At 42.9% G+C, this 25,377-nt stretch overlaps 1 protein-coding gene across 1 annotated transcript in view; it reads left to right on the forward strand.

The window, feature by feature from the left end:
- Positions 1–25,377, forward strand: part of SLC35F1 (solute carrier family 35 member F1) — a 493,863-nt gene that overhangs the window by 373,061 nt on the left and 95,425 nt on the right. The window contains exon 3 of the mRNA XM_088480974.1: positions 3,090–3,217. Coding sequence (XP_088337100.1) covers positions 3,090–3,217 — 128 coding nt within the window. The remainder of the gene's footprint in view (positions 1–3,089; positions 3,218–25,377) is intronic.

Raw genomic sequence — 25,377 nt, forward strand, 5'->3', positions numbered from 1 at the left:
TGGATAAGGTGGTGTTTTATCTGTGTGGGTTTATTGCAGCTGAAAGTTGTCAGCTCCTGTACCATTGCAATTTCATTGTTTTTTACACCTGTATCCTTATATGGAGGATTTTGCCACCCCTAGCCATATATCAGCCCAGTCCTCTGCATCCAGCTCCTCACATGTGTCCACCAACTCGGCTATTTGTGGTATCAACAGACATTTTTTAAAGTGCATCCAGATTAAGGGGGCCTGTAATGAATAGATTCATAATGAATCAGAGTTATAATTGAGCCACTTGACGAGTGTAATCTAAACCCTAATATATACTATTCCTGACATTATAGGAGACCTTTAAGTAGGACTACATACTTTGCTTACATACTTACAGTACTTTGCCTACATACTTTGCCCACATACTTTGCTCGCATACTTTACCCGCATAATTTGCTTACATACTTACTTTGCCCACATACTTTCCCCTCATACTTTGCCCGCATACTTTGCCCGCATACTTTGCCCACATACTTTGCCTAAATACTTTGAAAAAAAAAAAATAACTGAACTAGAAATGTTTATCCAGGGCAAGTGCTTGAGCACTATATGGGCCTGATCCAGCGATGGACGCAATGCCAATATTTTTGCAGAATGAGCGATTGTTTGCTATTGCGCATGTGCCAACACAGCGCTGTGCACGTGCAGCGATCGCATTGCAATTCCGTTCGTACAGAGGTGCCACTCACAAAGTGAGTGACAGGTAGTCAGCGTTTGGGGGCTGTAATGGGGGTTTAGAGGAACGCAGGTGTGTCTAACCATTTAAATGCCATTTTGTGGGTGTGCATAAGTTAGCCATTGTGTTTTCCTGCGCAGCATGAGAGGTCTCTACGTGTCACAAGAGCTGCAGTGTTTGAGGCAGGTCAGACTTGACTTACATGCTGCGTGACTGCATTGATGTTACCAATGTTTTCGCTGTTGTACATCGTCAGACAGATACATCACTGTTGTACATCGTTATCATTATCGTACAATGTCTTCCGCTGTGCTATGGAAGACATTAGCATATTTTAGCAACTGCTATCCGTGAGTGAATGCAGTTGCGATTGCATTACCATCCATCTCTGAATCAGGCGCTAAGTGTCCCCCTTCATTGCTGGCCCTTTGTCATCCGTCCCGCTAACCTGCTACTTAATTAGTGTGGAGTAGTGACCGTATCTTCTATTCTTGAAGGTGTGGCACTTGGCCATTACATCCTACCCACACGCCTCAGTATCAGCTCATTACTAATAGAAGTAAGAAACTGCCGGTTCAAAAAGATATGCCCACTCTTTGCCCAACTCCTCCTCTCTGCATGTGCAAAGTTTTGCTTCTCTGCCAATATATGCATTTTTCTGAGACCTATACTTCCCTGGGGAAATCTAGGTGCATGCGCGCAAATTTATACTGCAGAGCTGCTGTCTTGTGTTGTTGAAATGTGATGTGCCCTTAAATTGCTTAAAACTGCTTGTAATTTGTTTATTCTGTCCTACTGGTATTTCAGGCATCTGCAAAGGGCTCCAATGGGCTCTCAACTTGGTAAATAGCATACTTAGGGCCTGATTTAATAACAAGTGATATGCTTGTTATCACATGTTACTAATCTTAAGTGGTGCTCCAAGCAATCAGCTCCTAACTGTCTGTTTGAAACGGAATGTAGTTATGAGACCGGCGGCCGCAATGCCGCTAGTCTCAATACCTACATCCAAATCCCGACAAGGGACTTAAGATAGGCATCAAAATACCGACGCCTATCTTAATCCTGATGTCGGAATGCCCGAAGGACGCCAGACCGAACGAGGTAAGTCCGGGGCACCTTTTGCGTTAGCCGCGGGGCAGGCAGGGGCGCCGAGAGGGGGGGGGGAGCGGGTACAGATTACCCAGGCTCGGGCTTCCTGAGGGGCCCGGCGGGGGTCCGGCGCTGCTCCCCCCCCTCCCTTTTCTCTCTCTCAGCAGCCCAGCACACAGCGTGTGCTGAGCTGCAGTGGGAGACTGCTCGTGGCTGCTGAGCAGCAGCCACAGCAGTCTCCTTTGCCCGTGGGGGGGGGAGTGATCACACTGATCGTGCCCCCCTTGGCTTTGCGCCGCACTGAGGGGCTTACAGAGCCCCCCTCCCCATCGCGCGGCGCTGCAGCGCTGAAAATATTTTTTATTGCTCGAGGGGGCGTGGCCACGGCTCCCGCAATTAGGCCACGCCCCCTCTGTACCTGGGCTGCCGCGGCTCTCTACGGCCCTAGGGGCAGGGTTATGTTTAGAGAGCATAGCAGGAATAGGGTTAGTTTTTTTGGGGGGGAGTTAGGGTTAGGCATCCCTAGGGGGGAGGGTTAGGGTTAGGCCCCCCGGGGGAAGTTAGGGTTAGGCATCCCCATGGGAGGGTTAGGTTTAGGCTGCGCTAAGGAGGGTTAGGGTTAGGCACTACGGGGGAGGTTAGGCACCACTAAGGGAAGGTTGGGGGGGGAGGGTTAGGGATAGGTTACTTACCTGCCCTGACAGGATCTTCTCCCTTCGGGCTGCCAGCATCAGGATATGAACCGCCACCTATTCAGCCACTGGGACTAGATCCCTATTCAGTTTGATACATGACAGTTAGGAGCTGATTGGTTGGAGCACCATTTAAGATAAGTAATGAGTAATAACAAGCATATCACTCGTTATTAAATCAGGCCCTAAGTACCCATAGTCTATATGCACAATACAAACTCAATTTACTAGAAATGAATAATATGATATCACTGAGGCACAAAGGGGTCTACTTACTAAGCCTTGGATGGAGATAAAGTGAACGGAGATAAAGTCCCAACCAATCAGCTCCTGTCATTTTTCAAACACAGCTTGTGACATGGCAGTTAGGAGCTGATTGATTGGGACTTATCTCCGTTCACTTTATCTCCATCCAAGGCTTAGTTAATAGACCTCAAAGTCATGGACTGTAGGACTGCACTTCTATATGTTGGTTCAGTCCATAATATAGTTGGTTGTACAATGTGTAGGTGGTAAATACACCATTCTGATTTTATGGAGTGCTTAGAATTACCATTTATTTCTATGTATTTTTATTTATTTTTTTCCAATTTCAGGGGAAGAAAACTTATTGGCAATTTTGAAAAGGAGATGGTGGAAGTATATGTTCCTAGGCATTATAGACATTGAAGCAACATATTTAGTAGTCAAAGCACATCAATATACCACTTTCATTAGTATACAGGTAAGTAATTTGCCATTTCTTGCACTTGTTGAATGCAGTATGTATCGTGTTATTCTGCATCAGGGATAGCCACCCCTGATCAGTGCTTGAGAACACAAGAATTGATGTAGAGCTTAAAAGTAATAGAACCTTAATGTCACAATGAATAGATAGTGGATGCTGGCCTGTACTAGACCTAGTATTGAGGTGCGGAGTCTAACGTGCCAGTGGTATTCACCAGGAGCCCCCGCAAGGAAGTTTTCACTTAGCTGTGTCCAACACGCAGGTCGCAGCCCTCAAACTAGGTTCCCTAATACAGGTGCTGGTGTTCTCTGTATAGGAGTAGAGTACGATGAAAACGTACAGCATAGTTGACAAGACGGGTCAGAACCAAACGGACAATATGGTACCAGGGAGCAGACATATGCAGGTCACGGAGGATAGCCAAGGTCAACACCAGAATATCAAGGGCAGTACCAGGGAGGAGACAGAGTCTGGTCACGAACAAAGCCAAGGTCAGGAACGAGCAGAGTATCACAGGTGAGAACACTGGAGTAAGGTTTGGGAGCCTATACTCTGGCATACAAGTGCACGCAGAGCCTCCCTTATATAGGAGGAGGCTTGAATTTGGCGACTCGTGTGATATCACCTGGAGGCCCTTTAAAAACTATTGCTGAGCGGCCACGTGGCCCTATGGGAGCCGCAGCCGCAATCCGGAAGCCACAGGGGAAGAGCTGAAGCATGCCCTGGGTGGCTACATTAACAGAATAGCCGGTTAAGGCTTATAGCAGTGGGTGCCGAGGACCCCCAGTCCGCTGCCCTACAGACATAGCCCGACACCAGCGCTGATGGACCCGTTACATGGACGCTGTGACACTTAAATTAGTGTTTAAAGTACACTGCAACATTTTTTGGTGCATGCATATGCAAGATTGGGAGCTCAATTTTACTGCAGAGTTGTCTCTGTAATTTGTGCCGCAAACATCCATTTCAGAGGATGCAATTATGCAGCGCTAGTAGGGACCAGTATACTATGGCATCAAGAAACAAAATAATGGATGCAGTATTATGAAACTTTGAAGCATGTGAGGATATACTTTTATTATTGTTGTTATGGAGAGTAAATCCATTTCAGATGGGTGTTTTTGAAGGAGATAGGACTGCTCCCTATATATCAAAGCTGGTAATAGCTATTGCTGGTAATAACTTTTGCCAGGATTTTGATATAGCCTTCTCCATCCTAAGTATGGGAAAACCTGTTCAACAAGTACCCAAGTCTAGGCTTCCAGTCCACAGTAAAGCCGGTCACTCATGTGCAGAGGCTTTCAGGACTGGCTGGTAAGAGTTCACTTACTACTGCCATCTAGTATCACTGGGGAGCATAGTGTCACTCAGCTGCCAAGGCAAAGTTTTGCTAACATTGCATATTTGTAAATTAGTGTGTTGTACTTTATACAGTTTTAATATGGCAAAAATATAAATACTCAGCTCACACAATATGGCAAGTTAATACTTTATAGTAGTACAATTACTTACCAATCTGAACTGGGCGGAAGATGGAATCAGTGCATCCACAGCACTTTATGGCAGTGCACCCTGTGATGCTGGTCAACTCTGTCTAGGCCACACTCCTGTGCCTCTAGCGGTGTTGGTCGTATTGCCAATGCTCTTACAACAGTAGCTTCCTCCATCTTCGGTGTCTTCACTTGTATGCAGGATGTATTTCTGGCACCAAATGACAGTAAAAAATGCATGGCCAGGAATTTCCCAAGAACACTCGTGTGTGTTCATCGAAGGCACAAATCTGGGGAAAGACATGTTTTACCTCTATATTTCAAGGGTAAATAAACCAATGGGTCACAGAGCCAGTTAACCCTCTTATTTTTTGCTACAGAGGATAAGGGTCAAGAAACACTGGGCCTGATTCAGACCCGGTCGCAAGCTCTGAGCGCTCGCAACCGGGTCGATGGTGGCCCAGAGCGCATGCGCACTATGGGGGGGTGGCTGCCCAGACGGATGCGTTCCCATGAGAATGCCTACCGTTTGGGGGTGGCCCCACTGACATCACAAGTGATGTCAGTGGGAGAGCTTTCGGCTCTGTTTGAGTCTTGACCATCACGACCATCATCCTGGCCGCCCCCTGTAGCTGTGGGTGGCAACCCACAGCAATGCGAGCGGCCAGGAGGATGGTCCATAAAAAAAGAAAGACGCTCTGATTCAGAGTGAGCGCTCTTTCAGAGCGTCCGGCTCTGAATCAGGGCCACTGTTTTATTGATTCTTTATTTCTGCTTTTATTATGCTATCTGCCATGCCATTGACTCTTAAATACAAATTGTAAAGTGTTTAACAACAAGGTACAAATAGCAAATGTGCTGTGCCTAACAACCATTAGTCTGACTTTGTGCCATTTATAGCGCATTATATTAAATAAGCTGTATCATGTCCATTTCACAGGCACAATATTCAAGAAGGGACTACAGAACGTACATTGGGCCTGATTCAGAGCCGAACGCTCTGACCAGAGCGCTCGCTCTGAATCAGTGCCCTCCTCCATGAAAATGTAGCGGCCTCCTGGCCGCTCGCATAGCTGTGGGTGACCACCCACAGCATATGCGAGCGTCCATGATGATGGTCGCGATGGTCTTGAACATCGCGACCATCGGGCTTGCGACGGAGACCCTGCGGTAGGGTCTCTCTGCCGCAAGCCCTGGAGTGATTTTGGCTCTATCAGAGCCAAAATCACTCCCACTGACATCACTACTAGTGATGTCAGTGGGGCCGGCTTCAGACGGTAGGCGTTCCCATGGGAACGCCTCCATCTGGCAGGCACGCCCCCGGCACGCCCTCTAAAGGGGGCGTGCTGCCAATCAACATCGACAGCACGCCCCCTTTGGTGCGAGACCCAGAGCGATGGTGAGCCCGTCGCTCGCCGGGTCTCGCGCATGTGCACGACGGAGCTCCCTCCGTCGTGCGCATGCGCAGTGGGGGAACATCGACCCGCTTGCGAGCGTCCTGCGCTCGAAAGCGGGTCTGAATGACCCCCATTGACTTTAATGTTTTTACCTACCCATTCTCTGTTAACAATATTGGAATAAATATAGTTTATTTTTATATAAGCAGTATATAGCCTTATTCCCACACCCCAGCCCTCTCACTTGCACTCCACCTACCTTGAGCCAGTACATCTATGGAGGCGGAGCGGGACTAGCAGCATCCTGGAAACAGAATCATCCGTAATACACATGACTGCAATAACATAGAGAATACCTACACTGCTCGAAGATCCAGCCTAAAGTTCTTGCCCACCAGTTTAAAGTACACACATCATAGTTATTAACCTACAGCCACCAACCCAAAAGACTACATACTACAAGTACCTGCCTACAGTTATTGCCCACCTGGACTGTTAAATAACAACTACACTAGATCCTTATAACACTTCGGATTTAGAGAACCATTTGTATAGGGAGACAACATTCAAAGGAATAGAATTCCCGTTAAACAACAAGCACACACTAGTAATCACAGAGCACTTATCCCTAACTTCCCCCCTAGCCTAACCTGTCCCTATCCCCACAGTCTATCCCTTGACTTCCCACATACAAAAATAGTTCATCGTTGAATACCAGGAGTGTGGGAAAACAATAAATAGCAGCTAGTGGTTATAATCATTAATAATATTGACGTTGACCGACAAACAGCTCCCTAAACAATATTCAAAAAGGACTTGGTACATTATTTTCAATGGGGATGGGTACGGGATGCCGGCGCTCAGAATCCCGGCAGTCAGAATCCCGACGCAGGCATCCCAACAGGGTTAGAATACCGACACTTCTCAGTCAGTATCCTAACTCTCCCCCTCTCCCTACCCTAACCCCCCCAACCCCCCCGGTGCCTAAACTATACCTCCCCCCTAGTGCCTAAACCTAACCTCCCCTTCCCTGCTCCCTAAACCTAACTCTCCCCCCTTAGTGCCTAACCATAACCCTTCCTCTAGTGTATAACCCTTCCCCCAACCCCGCTACTTAGCTTCAGGATTCCAGCGGTCAGGATGCCCCTGTCGGGATTCTGACAAGTGTCGGGATTCCGGCACCAGAATTCTGAGCACTGGAATCCCCGCGGATTCCAACAAGACAGATTACACATTAAGCCCATATTTAAGAATTTATTTTATACGATGAATCAAAAGTCCCACAAAACAAAACACAATCCATCATGAAATATGTGAGTCTGTGTAAGGCCCTCTGTCTCCAACTATGAATGAGATTAGGATAGCAGAGCAAGAGGAGGATGTACACTATCCATATTAGTGGAAAACTAAGATTTTTAGCCACATGTAAACGTACCATTTTAAGCTACACAGAAAGCAATCTGCCATCTGTCTACCTTGGTGAAAGCAAGATATCACTAAGTGGGCATGTCTCTCATATTTCTTTTTACTAACGTGGTTTAAGATAACAGGTTTTCATGTGATTTGATGTTGAAAAAGGCAGAATTGGACATCAAGCTGCATAAAACAAAACTGCAAAACCTTTCTAATGCCAGAGCCTCAGTATGCAACAGTGGGGTCTCCCCAGTACTTTGTGAACTTGCGCGGTAACAAATAATCCCTCAACTGTGCAAACATTAGCACTGCATCTACATTTTAATCAGGCCCAATTAGTACATAGCTAAATGGTTATATGTAAATAATATGTAAATTAAAAGTTCTTAATATTATTATGAGAAAAAATAAGAAAAGTGCATCATCCCAGTTGCCCTAGTCTTAGATCATCCCTAGTCTTCTATTTCTAAGAAGAATGGTGGAAACAGAGACCCTGTAACAGTCCAAAGGAAAAAGATGTTCCTATTTCTCTGTAAGTCGTTTTGTATTATCTTTTCTACTGATGTAAAACTATACTTTGCACTGGTTACGTAAATTCTGATATACACTAATATTTTACCAACTAGCTGAAGTTCCTGCCGTTGCCCGGGTTTAAATCTTCAAGTTATTACGTTTTATTATGTGATGTCATCCAAATCCATCCAATGGAAGGCCCAGAACAGACTCCCTGTGTCAAAGTTCTACCCAACACACTGCGACGTGAGGTCCGACCGGGACCCCAACCACTCCATTAGGCATCCCGGACCATTTGCCACATCTCTGTGAAGTTTTCATACAAATCCATACAATGGAAGGCGCAGAACAGGCTCCCTGGTTCAAAGTTCTGCCCAGTGTGCCTGGGTCAAGTTCTGCTCAGCGTACACCAACTGGAGGTCGGACACGACCTCAACCCCCTAGTAAGTCTTTTGGGATCCAATGTTACCACTCTGAAGTTTTCATCAAGTGAAAGGCTCAGAACAGGCTCCCAGGTCAAAGTTCTGTCCAGCGTACACAAACAGGAGGTCCAACCGGGACCTCAACCCCCTAGTATGTCTTCTGGGATCTACTGTTACCACTCTGTGAAGTTTTCGTCCAAATTATGTGGTGTTGTCCAAATCCATCCAGTGGAAGGACCAGAACAGGCTGCCTGGGTCAAAGTACTGCCTGGTACACTCCACCATAAGGTCCGACCAGGACACCAACCACTCCATTAGGCATCCCAGATCAGTTGCCACCTCTCTGTGAAGTTTTCATCCAAATCCATCCAGTGGAAGGGTCAATGTTCTGCTCAGTGTACACCAACGGGAGGTCTGACCGGGATCTCAACCCTCTAATGTGTCTTCTGGGATCCAATGTTACAACTCTGAAGTTTTCTTCCAAATCCATCAAGTGAAAGGCTCAGAACAGGCTCCCCGGGTCAAAGTTCTGCCCAGCGTACACTAACGGGAGGTCCGACCAGGCTCCAAAACTCCCTAAAACCTGGCCAAAAACCAACTGGACCACCTTGCATTGGTTTCATACTAATCGGTGAAGTGGTTTCCGAATGCATAACCAGATAGACAATAAACAAAGAAACAGAAACAAACAGATTAATGAATTTTGTATATGAGATGATGTTATATATAAAACATTTATTATTTTGATTTTATAAAATATTTTTATTATGGAACTTATTGTAATTTAAGTAATTCCACTTAGATAATTTTCTTTAAATTGTCCATTGTGACTAGCATTCTTTTGCTTAATGTCTATTTGCGTATTGTACATTATCAACTGTATTGATTATCAGTATGATTTAATAATCACATAGCACAAATAAATTGAATGATGGAGGAACAGACCATACAGTTTACAATCTCATTCTACTGCCCTGCTTTATAGATAAATATATTTTCATCATTTCCATAATTGGGTAATAAAATAATGAAACAATCTATTATGTGTTTTGGGAGTGCTACATTATAATAACATCACAATGACACACCTCTATTTTCTAGCAGGCTTACAAACAAACGTGTTTTATGGTGCATACACACGGTCAGATTTTTCTTCAAATCTGAACGATAATGATTTAAAAAATCGTTCAATTGTTCATATCTGAAGGAAATCTGACACATCTGCCATGCCTGAATGATGAACGATGCACGTTCCCAATGGTCAGATAACGATATCTGACATCTGATGTGTTTGCAGTCAGACTTGGACGATTCCATTCATTTTAATGCAGTCAAAAATTGTTCAATCGTTCAAATTGTTCAAATCTTTGGTAAAATCGTTCAGTCATTCATCTGACAAATCTGAAGGTGCCCACACACATACTGATGTACTCACGATCCGACGATGTGTCCAATTTCCCTTGAATCTCTCCCCAGCAGCTCTGAACACGATATGCACACGATATGCATACGATATGCTGTCCAATCTTCATCCGATCTCCTGCAGCCAGAGTCTTTAACAGTGCATTTGTGTCTAGATTGTCAGATCTGCCGTACTGCACGGTAGATCTGAAGATGCGAGGTGCGACCTGCGGGGGAGCGCATCGCATCGTGTTCGTGAGTGGGTATTTTTTACCAGATCTGTCGTTCCAATGTGTCGGAATCGGCCAGATCGGGAAAAAAATCGCCATGTGTGTGGGCACCTTGACAAATCTGACCGTGTGTATGCACCATAAAGAGATTGTCTGACAGATATAGATTAGAAAAGCAAGATCCAACTTACTTAGTGTTGGACTAAAACACCAAGGGCCCACAACTAGAAATCATGTTAAGATATCACTAACAGGAATAATTATTGCTAAACCTAACATTAACTCACAGTATTTATCATTACCATGACAGTATACAACAAATACCCAACTTGCTCTTGATCACTGCTATTTAAGCCTTTCTTGAGTTAGTAAGTATAAATGTTATACACTGTCCATTCTTGTTGGCTGGGCATAAAGACCAAAATTTGGAATATCGAAATGGAAATTAATAGATGTGAATAGGTGGCTGTGACTACATATAATATAGTGACAGTAATGATTTAAGTATTGTTAACTGGGTTATATACATAATAGAATTTCTCCAGACCCAATAGCAAAATTGAGTAGGGGCAGGAACAGGGTCATAACTAGCTATGAACGACCAGTGCTCTCTCGCTGACCCACAGCCCTTGCTCCTGGCTAGCAGTGTGCCTGGAATGGCACCATGCAGCCAGGGTTGCTGTTGCAGCACACGCGGTGCATCCTGTGGACACTCCAGATGGTAACCCTGCACAGGACCCTGCCTTCCACTGGATGGTGCATCGTGGGACGCCCAGTCAGCGCTGCATTTACTGGAGCTGTCGGTCACGCCCCCTCTGCTGGACAGGGGGCAGGGGCTGGCGCAGGGTACAATTGTGCCCTGTTATGGCTTTGCGCAGGAATGTTCTTTTCGGACTCCCTATACAGTGGTTAATATGCAATAAACCAACCAGAAGCCATTAGCATTTTGCCTGACATTCAGCAGCTGCAATATACACTACCTAAAAAGTGAATCTGCATATGTATCCATGTCTAATTTTTTTGCAATTATGCTATAAATCTCTTATTACGTTTGCCTTCTCCTGTCCAACCATTCCACCTCTTAGGCATTGGGACACACAGGTTAAAGATATGCAAAAACGCATATACAGATTTATGCTCAATTTTAGTGCACACGCACAGCATGCAAATATGTATCTTACACAAAGAGATGTACATCTAATTCTTAATTAACCACAATATGTTTCATCTCTAACTTGTTTATTCTTTGTAGGCCCAAACGAATGCTACTGAAATGCACATACATGATGCATATAAATATGTAGCAATACAAATACACATTAACAACAAAGCCACCAAATAAACAATTCATGAGTCAAGGTCAACAGAGGAGCTCTGTGAGATATGGAAATATATTGTTTATTTATTCCTTCTATTCCTTCACCCAGAGGTTCCCAAACTCCGCTATTACAGTCCACATTCTAAGGATATCCATGCCTGAGCACAGATGATTTAATTAGTATCTCAGTCAGTTTGATTTAACCATCTGCACTTAAACATGGATATCTTTAAAACCTGTACTGTAATGACGGCTTAACCTCTATACTAGAGGCATGTGCTTTACCACACATGCCATATATTATGGGTATGGCATGCCAGCGCTCAGGATCCCGGCAGTCAAAATCCCAATGCCAGCATCCCAACAGGGTTAGGATACCAACACCTGCAGGTAAGTATCCTAGCCCAACACCTAATCCTCCCTCCCCATAGCCTAAACCTAACCCTCCCCCTTGCAAATCTAACCTTCCCTAACCCGCAGCCTAACCCTCCCTCCCCGCAGCTTAACCCTAACCTCCCTCTAGTGCATACCCTTAACACTCTCCCTAACCAAAATATTTAGTGTCGGAATGCCAGTGGTTGGGATGCTGGCACCAGGATTCTGACTGTTGTTGGGATTACGGTGCCAGTATTCTGTCGGCATCCTGACAGCCGGGATATAAACTACATCCCATATTACCAATTGTATTGCATATGCTTAAAACAGAGGTTCCCAAACACGGCCCTCAAGGCACCTTAACAGTCCAGTGTGCTTGGGCACAGGTGACTTAATTATTACGTCAGTCTTTTGATTCAACCATCTGTGCTCAACCGTGGATATCCTTAAAACCTGGACCATTAGGGTGCCTTGAATACAGAGTTTGGGAAACTCTGGCTTAAACAATCTTGAATCTCTGCATATATTCCCCTGAAACGTTCTAGAACCAAGTGCCAAAAATGTGTGCATTCTTTGTTAATGGTAGATGTGGTACAGGGATTGTGCTGGATGTATTCTAATAATTGTACAGTAATGTCTGGCTAAGGTAAATGTGATAGTGAAAGATTGGAATGAAACACAGAAGCCGTAGACATTGTTGAAACACATTATATCAACTAATGTGAAATATACTGATTTTGCAAACTTTTGACATGAATGAGGTATGTCTTAAAATTGACACTATAGAGAAAGATATATTTTCATGACTAGAGAAGACAGCTGTTTATAGAAGAATACTAGCTGAAGTACCCGCCATTGCCCGACTCTAAATCTCCAAGTTATGTGATGTCATCCAAATCCATCCAGTGGAAGGCCCAGAACAGGCTCCCTGGGTCACAGTTCCGCCCGGCACACTACGTCGCAAGGTCTGACCTGGACCCCAACCACTCCATTAGGCATCCCAGACCAATTTCCACCCCTCTGTGAAGTTTTCATCCAAATCCATCCAGTGGAAGGCCCACAACAGGCTCCCCGGGTCAAAATTCTGCCCAGCGTACACCAATGGGAGATCCGAACAGGACCCACCTAATACCTGGCCAGGATCCAACTGGACAACCTCGCATTGGTTTCATCCCAATCGGTGCAGGGGTGTCCGAATTCATAACAAACAAACAGACCAATTAATTTATATATAAGATTTGTTGCATTATAGCTATGTGGTCTAATAGCTTACTTTTTCGATACTAAATAACTATGTAAGATTTGGCAGCTTTACCTTGAGTAGTGTGGAAGATATTCACCAACAAAGAATCAAATATATAAAAATGTATTTTATATAAATAGATTTACCAGTAATGTACTATAATTAAATGTTGTAACAAAGTGTAAAATTTACTTTTTGTCTTTTGTCAACTTGATAAAAGATTTACTCAATTTGGAATATCTACCTGTCACAAGCAAGAGGGTGCTGATATAGAACAACAGGCACAAACAATATAGTATGTTAGTTAGCTTGTTATTACATCACTGGCTGTGACTATGTGTATGAATCCACTAATCTATCATGACAAGTTATATTAATTTGGATATTACAAGCCAATGACTAATAATGTGCTGAACCTAAACTTATATAAACTGACCTCAAGATGGAAAAGTCCCAGATGACATTATAGATAATATTATCTATTTCTGACTAGCTATTTTCCTATCTTTGTTCATGTGCACCTCTAACACTTTCCAATGTATAAAGTATTACAGAAACATAACTTGCGTTAGGTAATTTTTGAAAGAGTTCATTTAAGCTGAATGATTGGTACCTGCTTAAATAAAGTTGAATTGATTGGTTTAAACAAGGCAGAAATATTTGAATGCCAACTTAAGTCAAGCATTGCTGGGTCAAACCTTTAATCGTGCATCCTCCAAGGTATAAATCAGTGATTCCCAAATACATGGAAGAATGGCTACACTTAGATAGTAAGCTCCAATAAGCAGAATGCTTTCTCTGTAAATACACTCTCTTCCATATGCTGCTCCACTTATAAGAGCTACAGTACTCACTCAAATTGACTCTGCCTTATAAATGCATCTTTATAGTAAAAGATTTAAATCAAAGTAGAAAGTAAACACTTTTTAGTTTAGCCACTTCATAATTGGATAGTTTTCCCACCTTCATGACTAGCCTGGTATTCACCTTCTGTAATGTGCCTATGATATAAGAAATAATGTTTTATTTCTTACTCCACGTAAGATCATTTTATACTATTTTAACTTTAAACTTTATAACTATTATAACGTTAGACATACACCTTTACATGTATGTTGGTATACTGGCACTGGCATTCTGGTGTTGATACTCACTGTTGACACAGTAACTGTTTGCATCATGACTACTGCACATTCCCCCCTCCCCAAATATTTAATAAATGAAATAAGCAGGGGTATCACATATGTTTATGTACTGTAGTGTAGTATGCTTGTGGTTGCCCTGCCTCGTGCATTCATGGAACGCCAATCATAAATTTGTTTTCCTCAATCCTATTGAGGAAAATATTAGGTATTGGAAATATTGGGATTTATGCTTCATCAAATACACAAAAAGTCTTGAAGGATTTAACAATATATAGCAATAGTTGTCATCATGAAATGCTGAAAATATATATATTAATCTATCCACCAATGAATTACAAAATTAAGAGCCGTATCATTTTTTTTTCTTTTTCACATGATTGGAATGTATCGAGTGATCATAATTGCTCTCGTTTTGATAGGTTTGAGGCAACTGGGTGCTAACAGTTTTAAGACACTTATTTTTTCTAAAAAACTAACTGGATTATCAGGGATGCAATCTTTTAGTTTTTTTGTAACATGTTACTGGATCCCATCATTTCCATTAATAACGTTCCTCAGTATTAAAGAGTCATGGTCTAATGAGAGGACTTCTTCATATGCTGCTTTTAGGATATTGTAAGGATGTTGGTTTTCCAAGGGATATTTGTGTGCACTTTTGTAGTAGAGCTATGTATATGAGTTGGTGATAACAATTTAGCAAAATATAGAATACAAAATTAGTTCGGTCACTGCAAACTTCAAGGGTCACTTCCATGAAGTCCATGTGAATCCAGTTGTAGATGAAGGTTAAATGAAAAGTGTTGATGTTGAAAAAAGAATAAAATTGCTGTGATGTGTATAGTTGCCCATCCAACATAATAAATAGATCATCTATGTAAGGGTCATAGAAGACCATTCCTGCTGCATATATAGGCTGTCATAGCTAAGTGTCCAAAAAAAGAAATTAATTGTATTGAGTACTGAGAAAACATTATAATTGATGTAGCATATATGTAATACCCCGCTGTGCAAGGTATTATGTTTGACGCGGTGCATTGCACTACACGGCATGTCATTACACAGGCAGATCACTATCCCCAGCAGCCTCTGCAGCACATCAAGAGGTCAGGAGCAGGTCACATGATCTATGTCAGGTGGTAAGGCTAGTGACAGTTGGAGCGCGTGGCAGTTGGTGGGGCAGTTGGAGTGCCGCTGTGAGAGAGACTGAGCTGCGCTGGTGGGAGCTGCTGTCACTGCCATGCTGATGAGGTAGATTGGCTCTGTCAGGGAGGAGCTACTAGTGACCATCCCCTTTATCTTGCCTGATCCTGGAGTGTGGGACACCCATATAAGAGATAAGGTGGTGCTGGGTTAGGACTGCCCAGATCATTGAGATCCCGTCCAGTGCTGAACTGGCTCAGTTGGAGCAGACAGCAGGAGAGAAGGTCAGTAACGTGACTGAGAGTCACCACACGCCTGCAGAGCACCTACACAGGAATACCCTCGTATATAGCCAGGATCACCTCACCAGCTTTATCAGCAATTGTTCTATTGTTCTCTTATGACAGGGAAATCTTGCAGCTGTGTTAGACCTATTTATTTATGAGACATTACACTGAGCCAGTGCAAATACTAAATAAATTAATACCCAGCGGTTACTAAAAAACCACACTGTACTCAAAGGAGCCGTGAAAGAGTTAAAGACAGTACAATACCATACAGTTACACATTCCTTGCCTCATCCATTGACGTTGTATGTAGTAAGCCAAGCATAGAACCATCATCCCTCCATGAAACCATTAGGATACAAAATACCTTTTACTGGTTGATTGAGACTTCACCAAGGATATTGCTTCTCTCATTAACCCCTCACCCAACTGCTGTACCCATTCTATGTGACTGGCATCAGTACCCCTTGGAGTGCGTGCACCAACCTCAGCTGCAACGTTAATAGATAAATTCCCGGGCTAGATTTAAACCACATATATAGATTTGATATGTGAAATGATAAAGTATAGGCCTTAGGAGTACTGTATATGGTAAGCTGGTTACCTGATATTCATGTACACCGATAAATGTTACTGAGTAGATGTTAAGTTGTATGTGTTTTCTCTTGTTATATGGTAATATAACTGTGTATCTTGGAAGAGTTCATTGGTACCTTTGACCTTTTGGCCAAAGTGACACATTTAAAAGTGACGTCCCAATTTCATACTAACTGGAATAAAAATATTGTTGATCTCCTTCCTTCCTGTGTTATTTACTATATAAGGGGTGGGAACTCCGCCTCTGCTGTGTGGTGAAATAAATAAAATAACCTTATGGAGAGGCCCACTTGGAAGATCCAGCAGGTGAACAACAGAGTTCAATGACACCCCATCACTCCCAGCGGGAGTATGCTGTGAATAGCCATAGAAATTGTTACATGGTTGTTACATATACACATGGCCATGTCTGACATCAGTTAACCAATTACAGTTTATCCTATAGGCCACATGACTGGGACGTTGATTTGATTGCTTCCAGCCTCTGGATATATTTACCATTTACTCTTTTACAAATGAACATAAGAAGATGAGACTGTATTTTAATCCCAGGTGCAGTCACATGTCTAATTAATCTAATGGGTATTTAAAACTTAAAAAAAAACCTCATAAACCAGATTTCTCCTGACAAAGTTGTGGGAGTCTTAATGCAGACCTTATCCATGGACCAAAATCTTCTGGGGCCAGTATTTGAGTGGAAATCTTCTGCACCATCGTACTGTTCATTTGCATATATCTTAAAGGGAAAATTGGATGCCTATGGAACTGCTAGTCTGGGCAGACGTGGACACCCTCATCCCAGCCCAACAGTGGAGATCAGCCTGTCTATTATTATTATTATTATTATTATTATCGTTTATTTATATGGCGCCACAAGTGTTCCGCAGCGCCTTACAAAGTACATAAACAAATAGGTTAATTTACAGTGACTTACAGAACAATACAATACAGTACAAGGATAATGTACATTGCTACATTCGCGACCATAACACCCAGATAAGCAACAATGCAAAGCAACCAAGTATTAGGTGCCCTGGTAGAGAGTAAGAAGTAGATGAAGGTAGAGTAAGGAGAAGCACAAGAGGGTAGAGGGCCCTGCTCATAGGAGCTTACATTCTAAAGGGCCTTGTTAGTGGAGATGCCCCAGTCATCTCCTTTCCAAGTCCCAGCACACAGCTGATTATAAACGTGTCTATCTGTATAGTAACAGCAGTGGGAAGTGTCGGACCGTGCATGCTCTGATCCTGCAATCTAAAACACTGTGCAGAAGAACTTGCCTACGCCAGTATCAGTGACTGCATATAATGGCTTGTACCAGCTGGGGGTGGGGATAGAGGGTGGTGGTGAGTGACAACAGAGAAAAAAACAGGCAACGCCAGGCATAAAATCTAGTATTTAATATGGATTGTTTCTGCTTCTTTTGCTGCTAAATGGGAGTACCGTAACTAATGTGGATGCCCAGTTTCAAACCAGAGTAACCAGCATAATTCCAGGTGAAGAATTGTAGCAAGTAAGGCAATGATGCCAAATTGATTCATTTTGACCTCAGTTACTTATACTAGAATGAGGGTGGGAAGGGAAAGGGTAGTGAAGAGTGATAGTTGGATGGCATTTGAGGTAACACATGGTGTATGAGGAGACTGAGAGGAAACTTTGCTTCCTATGACTGTTCAACATAGCTCTCTTACACTAATACTTGTTGTTCTGATAGATTTACCTACCTCCAAATTGTCCAGTTGAAGCAGGGTAGTCCTTTTCGTAGGGGGTGTGACCCCAGGTGGAATGCATGACGCATTGCATTTTGAATGCAATGCATCCCACCACTCATTGCAAGCATAACGTTTGTATATTTTAATAAAATCACAAAGGACAGTTTTCCCGGTAAGAGCTGTCCTTTACGATAAAAGGGCTTCCGGGTTTAGGACCTGTTGAGTGACGCATGCACCATGGGTGGTTCTGGGAGGGATCCAATTGGATTTCTCTCAGGGGGAAGTGTGAGTAGAAGCCCATTGGCTATAATGTCATCGAAAGATGGCATTGCCCACGGCATCCAAGCCTTGGAATGTATCGTATTCTGGAGCTTGCTGTATATGCTGTAAATGTCATTTTCGGAGATATGACTGCAAAAACTGCTTTGATACATCTCGTCCCGTGTCCGGATTCTGAAAACTTTGTTTTTGGGAGGCAGGAACTTATATGTTACTACAAAGGAGCAGAAGTTTGGGCAATAAAACAGACATTTTTGACATAAGTAAGTCACACAAGTATATAAATGTATACGTTTATTTTTATGTATTTTGATGGCAATACCTGAGTGAGTAGTTGCCAATATATTCTCTGTCAGTCTGTTAGATTAGCAGATCTAAAGTGAGAATAGTAAAATATATAATAGCTGATAAAGTTGGCGCTCTATGATATTGTTCCAACCCTCAGCGCAGCAGGAGCTCTGATTGTACAGAGCATCGTTGCTCCAATTACCTGTGGCATGTTCTCTACTTTTAGTACCTCTCACTAGAGAACAGCTCTGGACTTATTAAAAAGCTTTTGATGTCAGAGCAGTGGGTTTGGATTTTTATTTGATGCTTCCTGACAATGGATCTACTTTGTTACATGATCTATTAGCTAGACTCAGAAGTTTCACACAAAACAGGTAGAAATTATGCCTTTTCCCCTCATTAAATCAGCTTGTTGCTATAGAAACAGTGTCATGATGAATTAATTATACAGTCAAATTTTAGAACGTTTCTTGAATAAAGCTGTTTCCAACAGACTTAGTATTATGTAACTTTTCACCAATTAAATAGTTTCAAAACAGCCTAAACAAAAAATTCCATAATGTTATAGTTCTATGTACTTTTTGTCTGTCACCTTGGTGAGATGTTGATGGAATAATATACATTGCAACTCTTACCAGTTTACTACATTGGAAGATTCCAATACAAGATACTTGGGGTAATTAATATGATTTTGTGTCTCCTACAGGTTTTTACTGAATATATTTATTAAATGGTATACTGCATTTTACATAATTATTATATAGACTAGTTTTTTAAACATTAAGATGCAGAATGATTACTTATCAGTTGCTGTAGCGTATATACATTGCGCAAGCCTAGAACACTGGGTGCAAACGGGCTTATGCAGATTTGCATGATCTTGCCACTAATACACCTGGATGGGTGGGACAGATGTCTGAAATAAGGGGAACAAGAAAACTGTTTTTCCGTGTACAAGGATGAAACTACATGATTCTTATAGTATACTTTGTGCTAGATTTAGCTATGTTTGTACAATTGCTATATCAGGTAAGATTATTGAGTGATATACAACTTATTTTTTTCAAACTCATATGTATATGGTGAATCTTCTAGTGAATGAACAGTTAAGGGAATCCTCATTTTTAAGTGAGTGGTGTATTTAGAATATACAACACAGAGGCGTCAATTACCTGGTTGACACCTGGTGCGGCTGGACCGAGTTCTTTCGCGCGCCTGCGGCACGTGTTCTCGAAAGGTGGCGTGACCTCGCAGAAAGGGGGCGTGGCTGTGATCCATGAAGCCACGCCCCCTTGTGTGCCGATCTTGGGAGCATTGCCGCCTCCCGTTCTCGGCACACAGTGGGCTTCCCCAGCGCTCCTGCAGCTGCTGGAGCAGCCCACAGTCTCTCCCCTTCCTCTCTCCGTGTCCTGGCTTCACAGTGACACCATCCGACGGGGTGACACTAAAATAGCAGAGCAGCTCTAGTGACACCAGTGATACAACATAAAAACTATTTTGAGACGTGCCATCATTTATTACTATGTATACTTGTAAAATAAATGGTTGGTTTAAAAATTGAAGGAATATCCAGAATTCTTCAACCAAAATACAGTAGTGGTATAGGAATTACCAGTGAATGAACACATAATGCTACAAATGCACAGACAAGTTCAGTAAATGAATAATATGACTTACATCAATAAGCATAGTCAATAGATCTAATCTAAGATTGGTTGCACTAATATTTAAGATTACTGTATTAAACCTGAAAATGTTCATTTACTAGTAGTTTCATTCACTGGCTGATGCACCTTACATACTTTTATGTTTGATTTTCTGCTGTATTTGCCTCAGGAATGTCTGTCTTAAGAGTCCACCAGTATCAGCCAGTAAATTGGGGCTCCATTTGCCTTGGTAATGCTTTCCCACGTTAGTGATGTCCTGATGAAAACACTCACCGTGATCATCACTCACCACACCTGTGTTTTCTTAAAAATAAAAGGCCAAATTAGAGTCCAAACAATTTAACTTTAAGGATATATTTCACCCCATTGGTTTGTAAGCTATAAGAAGGTCACTCACTATTCAGTATAGTTTTTGGCCTTGTGATTCCCCAAAAAGTTTGTGCAGACTCTTTTCAAACTCTGGGCCGTATTCAATTTGAGGCGAAAAGTCTGTTTTCATGTGTTTCGGCAGAAACTTTTCGCCGATGACGTCATTTTCGCCTGTTTTGATTACACTCCGTATTCAATTTGAAAGACTTTCCGCCTAGATGGAAAGTCAATGCAATGTAATAGGCGGAAAAGTTTCGCCTATGAATAGGAGGAGGAAAAAAGTGCAGAATTGGGGTTTTGGAGTGCAATGTTGCAGGAACCCCTGTGCAGCCTTCAGACAGTCCCCCAAAGGTAAACTGCGTAAAAATTAAAAAAAAAAACACTTAAGGACACCCCAAAAAATCACTTTGAATTCGGGGGCAGAAACAAAAATGTTGGGGGACAAAGATAAAAACTAGCGAACTTGACTCTGGGGAGTCCCCAAGTATGCCCCAGGTGTTTATTTCATTGCAGGGGCTTGCGGCAGGTGGATTTTTCACGTTTTTTTTTCAACTTGACTTTAGCAACTTTAAAATATGCTGACCCCCATTTTCAAGTACCCCAAATTTGCTGGGATAACTTATTTTCTGCAAAAAATACTCCTGAATACTATTTTTCACCACTTATACAAAAACGCTATTTAGCAGCTATTGAGCCTGTTTAAAAACACTAAATACCTTCAGCGAGCCAAATCGGGGGGTACCATAGGAAACCCCCATGTCAGAGCATCTTTTGGGGGGTGTCAGGCTGATTTCCCCAAATCTGACAGTACTTTCCGCTTATTTAAGTTTCACTGGGTCCCGTTTTCGCCTACTTTCAAATTGAATACGGGGTAAAGCGGGCACGCGCGCAGTACTTTTCCGCCTACAAAACACGTGATGTAGGCGAAAAGTCTGGGAGGCGGAAAAGTATTGTGGGTCCGCTCTGTTGCGCAGCTTTCTCAGCTTCATTCAACTCTCATTCAAATCTCCCATCTCTTAACAAATACTTGATTTGAGGGCCTTCAAAAATACCTTCTATAATCTTGGCATCACTGTCACATGGAAACTTATATCACACGTACATATGTGAATCCAGCTTGCGTTTATTCATCGCTGTAAACGTTTTTCAGGCCATGCTTGGGGGCTGATTCTGAGTTGGGAGCAAAGCAAGTAAAGCAAGTAACTCTGCATCTGAACATAGGGCCTGATTCAGAGGCGCTCGCAAAAAGCGAGCGCTCGCTCTGAATCAGGGCGACCGCTTTTTTTTTTTGTCCGGCCCCCTGGCTGCTCGCTAAGCTGTGGGTGACCACCCACAGCTTTAGCGGGCGTCCAGGTGATGGTCGCGACCATCGGGCTTGCGTCGAGATCCTTGTGGTAGGGTCTCGTCTGCCGCAAGCCCCAGTGAGCTTCCGGCTCTAATAGAGCCGGAAGCTCACTACTTCGGGAATGCCTCCATTTGGCCAGCCATCCACCCCTCCCTGCCTACAAAACAGGGCAAGCTGTCGATCAACATCGACAGCCGCCCCGTTTGTAGCGAGCCCCGGAGCGAGAGAATTCCTCTCCGTGCGTGCGTGCGCAATGCAAAACCATTGACCCGCTTGCGAGCGCATAGCGCTTGTGAGCGGTTCTGAATCAGGCCCATAGTGTTGTGCAATGTAAGGCGTACAAATACATTTTTATTTCTATGCAGAGTAAATACTGACTGCTCTTGCATGTAGCCCACAAATCATACTTGCCTACCCTCCCGGGACCTGCTGGAGGCTCCCGATTTTTTGGGTAACCCTCCGCACCCCTGGAAGTGTAGGCACTTCTCCTGCATTCCACCCACTTCCTAGAATGCAGAGAATATTCCAGGGGATCGGTAGGTCCGTGTGTAGGGGGCGGGGACTACTGACGCGATTCAATGAGAATGCGTCATTTGGACCCACCCCCTAATTAAATATGCAGCGTTCACAGCAAATTCCCGTGAGGGGCGGGGCTTAATGATGCAACTAATCTGGCCCCGCCCCCGGGAAGCCGGCAGGTATGCCACAAATGCTGAGAAGCTTTATTATTACACTGCTATTTACGGTTTGGACACGTTCCTTTGAAATATAAATCTCTGCACATTTTTAATCTGCCCCATCTGCACTGCAACCTGGTGTTACCAAGTTGCAAAGTTACTTGCTCTTGTTTTTCTTTTGCCCCCAATTCAGAATCAGTCCCTTGATGTGCAAAGGAGGAGGGCACACTTTGAAATGTCCAACAAGTGAGCTGTTCACAACAGCAGCCAACCAGCCCTTATATGCATCACCCCTGAAATATCATATTATTTCAACATGAAGTCACAGGAAATAACATACAGTAGGTGGAATAACACATCCAAAACTTAATGAGGTTATGCAATTCCATATGTTGGAAACAAATGTGTCATCCCTTAGTAAAAGAAGTATCCTTCGTAGAATGTTTTTATAACTACATGAAAGAAAGAAAACTGTAATACGCCCAATGTCAACTACAATAACAGTTGTAAATTGCCCAGTGCAGAGATGTAGGTTGTTAGAAACTGCGATCTCTGTGTAGAATGATCCACCACCAAAAAGGAATTCAAGGACTCACTACTGCTCTTGACCCTATATGGATGTACTCACACTCAGGAACCTTTTTGGAAGGATTCAATGAATACAGGGTCAATGTTTTCACAGTGGTGAGAGGACCAGGCAGATGCTTCACCAGTCATGCAGGCTACTTTGGCCTTACCGAAAGAGACGTTCAAATTCAATAAAGCACTGATTCATAAAAACACTATAAGCTTTGGTGTCACCATCACCATCATTAAATTTCACCAAAAAAGCAGAAGAAAATACAGCCGGAACAGCAGGAGGTGCTGGATTAGCAATTGCAGTCTGGAGGTTGTCAGATTGCCTGGAAAGTCCTTGTAGACACTGCATAAGTTCATTCTAACTAGACTCTTGTGTCTCAGTTCTACCCATGAGATATTGAAGGAGATACAGTATCTAGTAGACAAATTGCCAGGGTCAGAGTATACTATCCATTTTCTGTGGTATAGGAATAGTAGGCAAAATAGTGGTCAAAAAGTATCCCAGATCAGGGTCACAAGCCAGAATCACAGCCAGATAACTGGTACACAAATAATTCCACAAGAAATAACATAAGGAGCATTGGAGCAAAGGACACCTAATACTCTGGCACTATGCTGTGCTCAAGGCTAGTGTAAATAGAGCATTCAATTTGAAAAAGGTGGGCTAGTGACATTAGCGGTGACTTAAACGCAGCTTTTACAGACTCCCATTGGCACATGCCGACTGCAGTAGGAGAGATGAAGATGAGCAGCCATGGAGCTGGGAGCCACAACATAAGGAGCGCGCTGCACCCTGTAAGTGAACAGCAAGCCCCATGTCCAATACTTGACAATCAGTATGTAACCAATCTGTGAGGGCTTTAATGTTTTCAAGACTTCCCAAATTCTGGGCTTTATGACAGTTGCATAAATTACTAATAGAACAGGAACTCCCTTAGGTTTAAAGTAGTATTAACAATGATGTTGGATCCTACTGCTGGACAAACTGTGTATTTATATAGTTATATATTTCTGCACAAGAAATAACATTTTTTGTGTATCAATAAACCAACAGTAATAAACGTCCTAGGGAGGAACTTCTCCCTCTGAATTGAAATGTTGGTGGTGGTCCCAGGAGTCTCAAATAGTCCAATGCAAAAAGAAATTTCCTGGGCAGGCCAAGAAGACTCCTTTTTGGGGCACTCTAGTATCTTATATATTTTTATATATATATATATATATATATATGTATTTATTAACATTCACTTATGTAGCACTAGCATATTATGATGTGCTTAATAATTGGCATGCAACTTAATTATTATTATTATTATTGTTATTATTATTATTATTTTCCTTTATTTATATGGTGCCACAAGTGTTCTGCAATGCCTTACAAAGTACATAGACAAATAAGTGGACAAGCAACACGTGACTTACAGTGCAATACAATGCAGGACAATGTTTATATACATTGCTGCATTAGTGATCATAACACTGAAATAAGCAACAGGGTGGAAGCAACCAGGTGTTAGGCCCCCGAGTGAGGAGTAGATGACAGTATAAGTAAGGAGAAGCGCAAGAGGGTAGAGGGCCTTGCTCTTGAGAGCTTACATGCTAAAGGGATGTGGCAGGCAAACAGGTGTGACACATATGGGGTAGACAGAGAGGAAAGAGCATGTAGTGGGATAGGATGAGAACTGGAAGGCTATGATGAAGTAGTGGGTCTTGAGAGCCTGTTTGAAAATTTGTAGAGAGGTGGAGAGTCTGATAGGTAGAGGGAGAGAGATTCATAGGTAGGGAGCAGCATGGGCAAAATCTTGGAGTCGGAAGTGGGAAAAAGTAATCAGTTGGCAGAAGAGGCGATGTGCATTTGTTGAGCGAAGAAGAAGACAGGAATGTGAAGGAAGATTAGATCAGAGATGTAAATGGGAGACGATTGAATGAGGGTTCTGAAAGTGAGTGTAAGAACCTTGAATTTGGCTCTGAAAGGGAAGGGGAGCCTGTGAAGGGCTTGTAGGAGAGGGGAGGCAGATGTAGAACGTTTGGAGAGGAAGATGAGCCGAGCATCAGCATTGAGGGCAGATTGGATTAGAGAGAGGTGGAAAGCAGGTAGGAGTTTATAGTAGTCCAAGCTGGAGATGACCAGTGAGTGGATAATGGTTTTAGTAGCATCCTGGGTGAGAAAGGGTCTGATATTGGAAATATTTTTGAGATGGAAATGGCAGGACTACGAGAGTTGCTGAATGTGTGGTTTAAAGGAGAGGTAAGAGTCCAGGATAACTTCAAGACAG

Source organism: Taudactylus pleione, unplaced genomic scaffold (genome assembly GCF_031769625.1).
Source record: "Taudactylus pleione unplaced genomic scaffold, aTauple2 ptg000259l, whole genome shotgun sequence".
Lineage (NCBI taxonomy): Eukaryota > Metazoa > Chordata > Amphibia > Anura > Myobatrachidae > Taudactylus > Taudactylus pleione.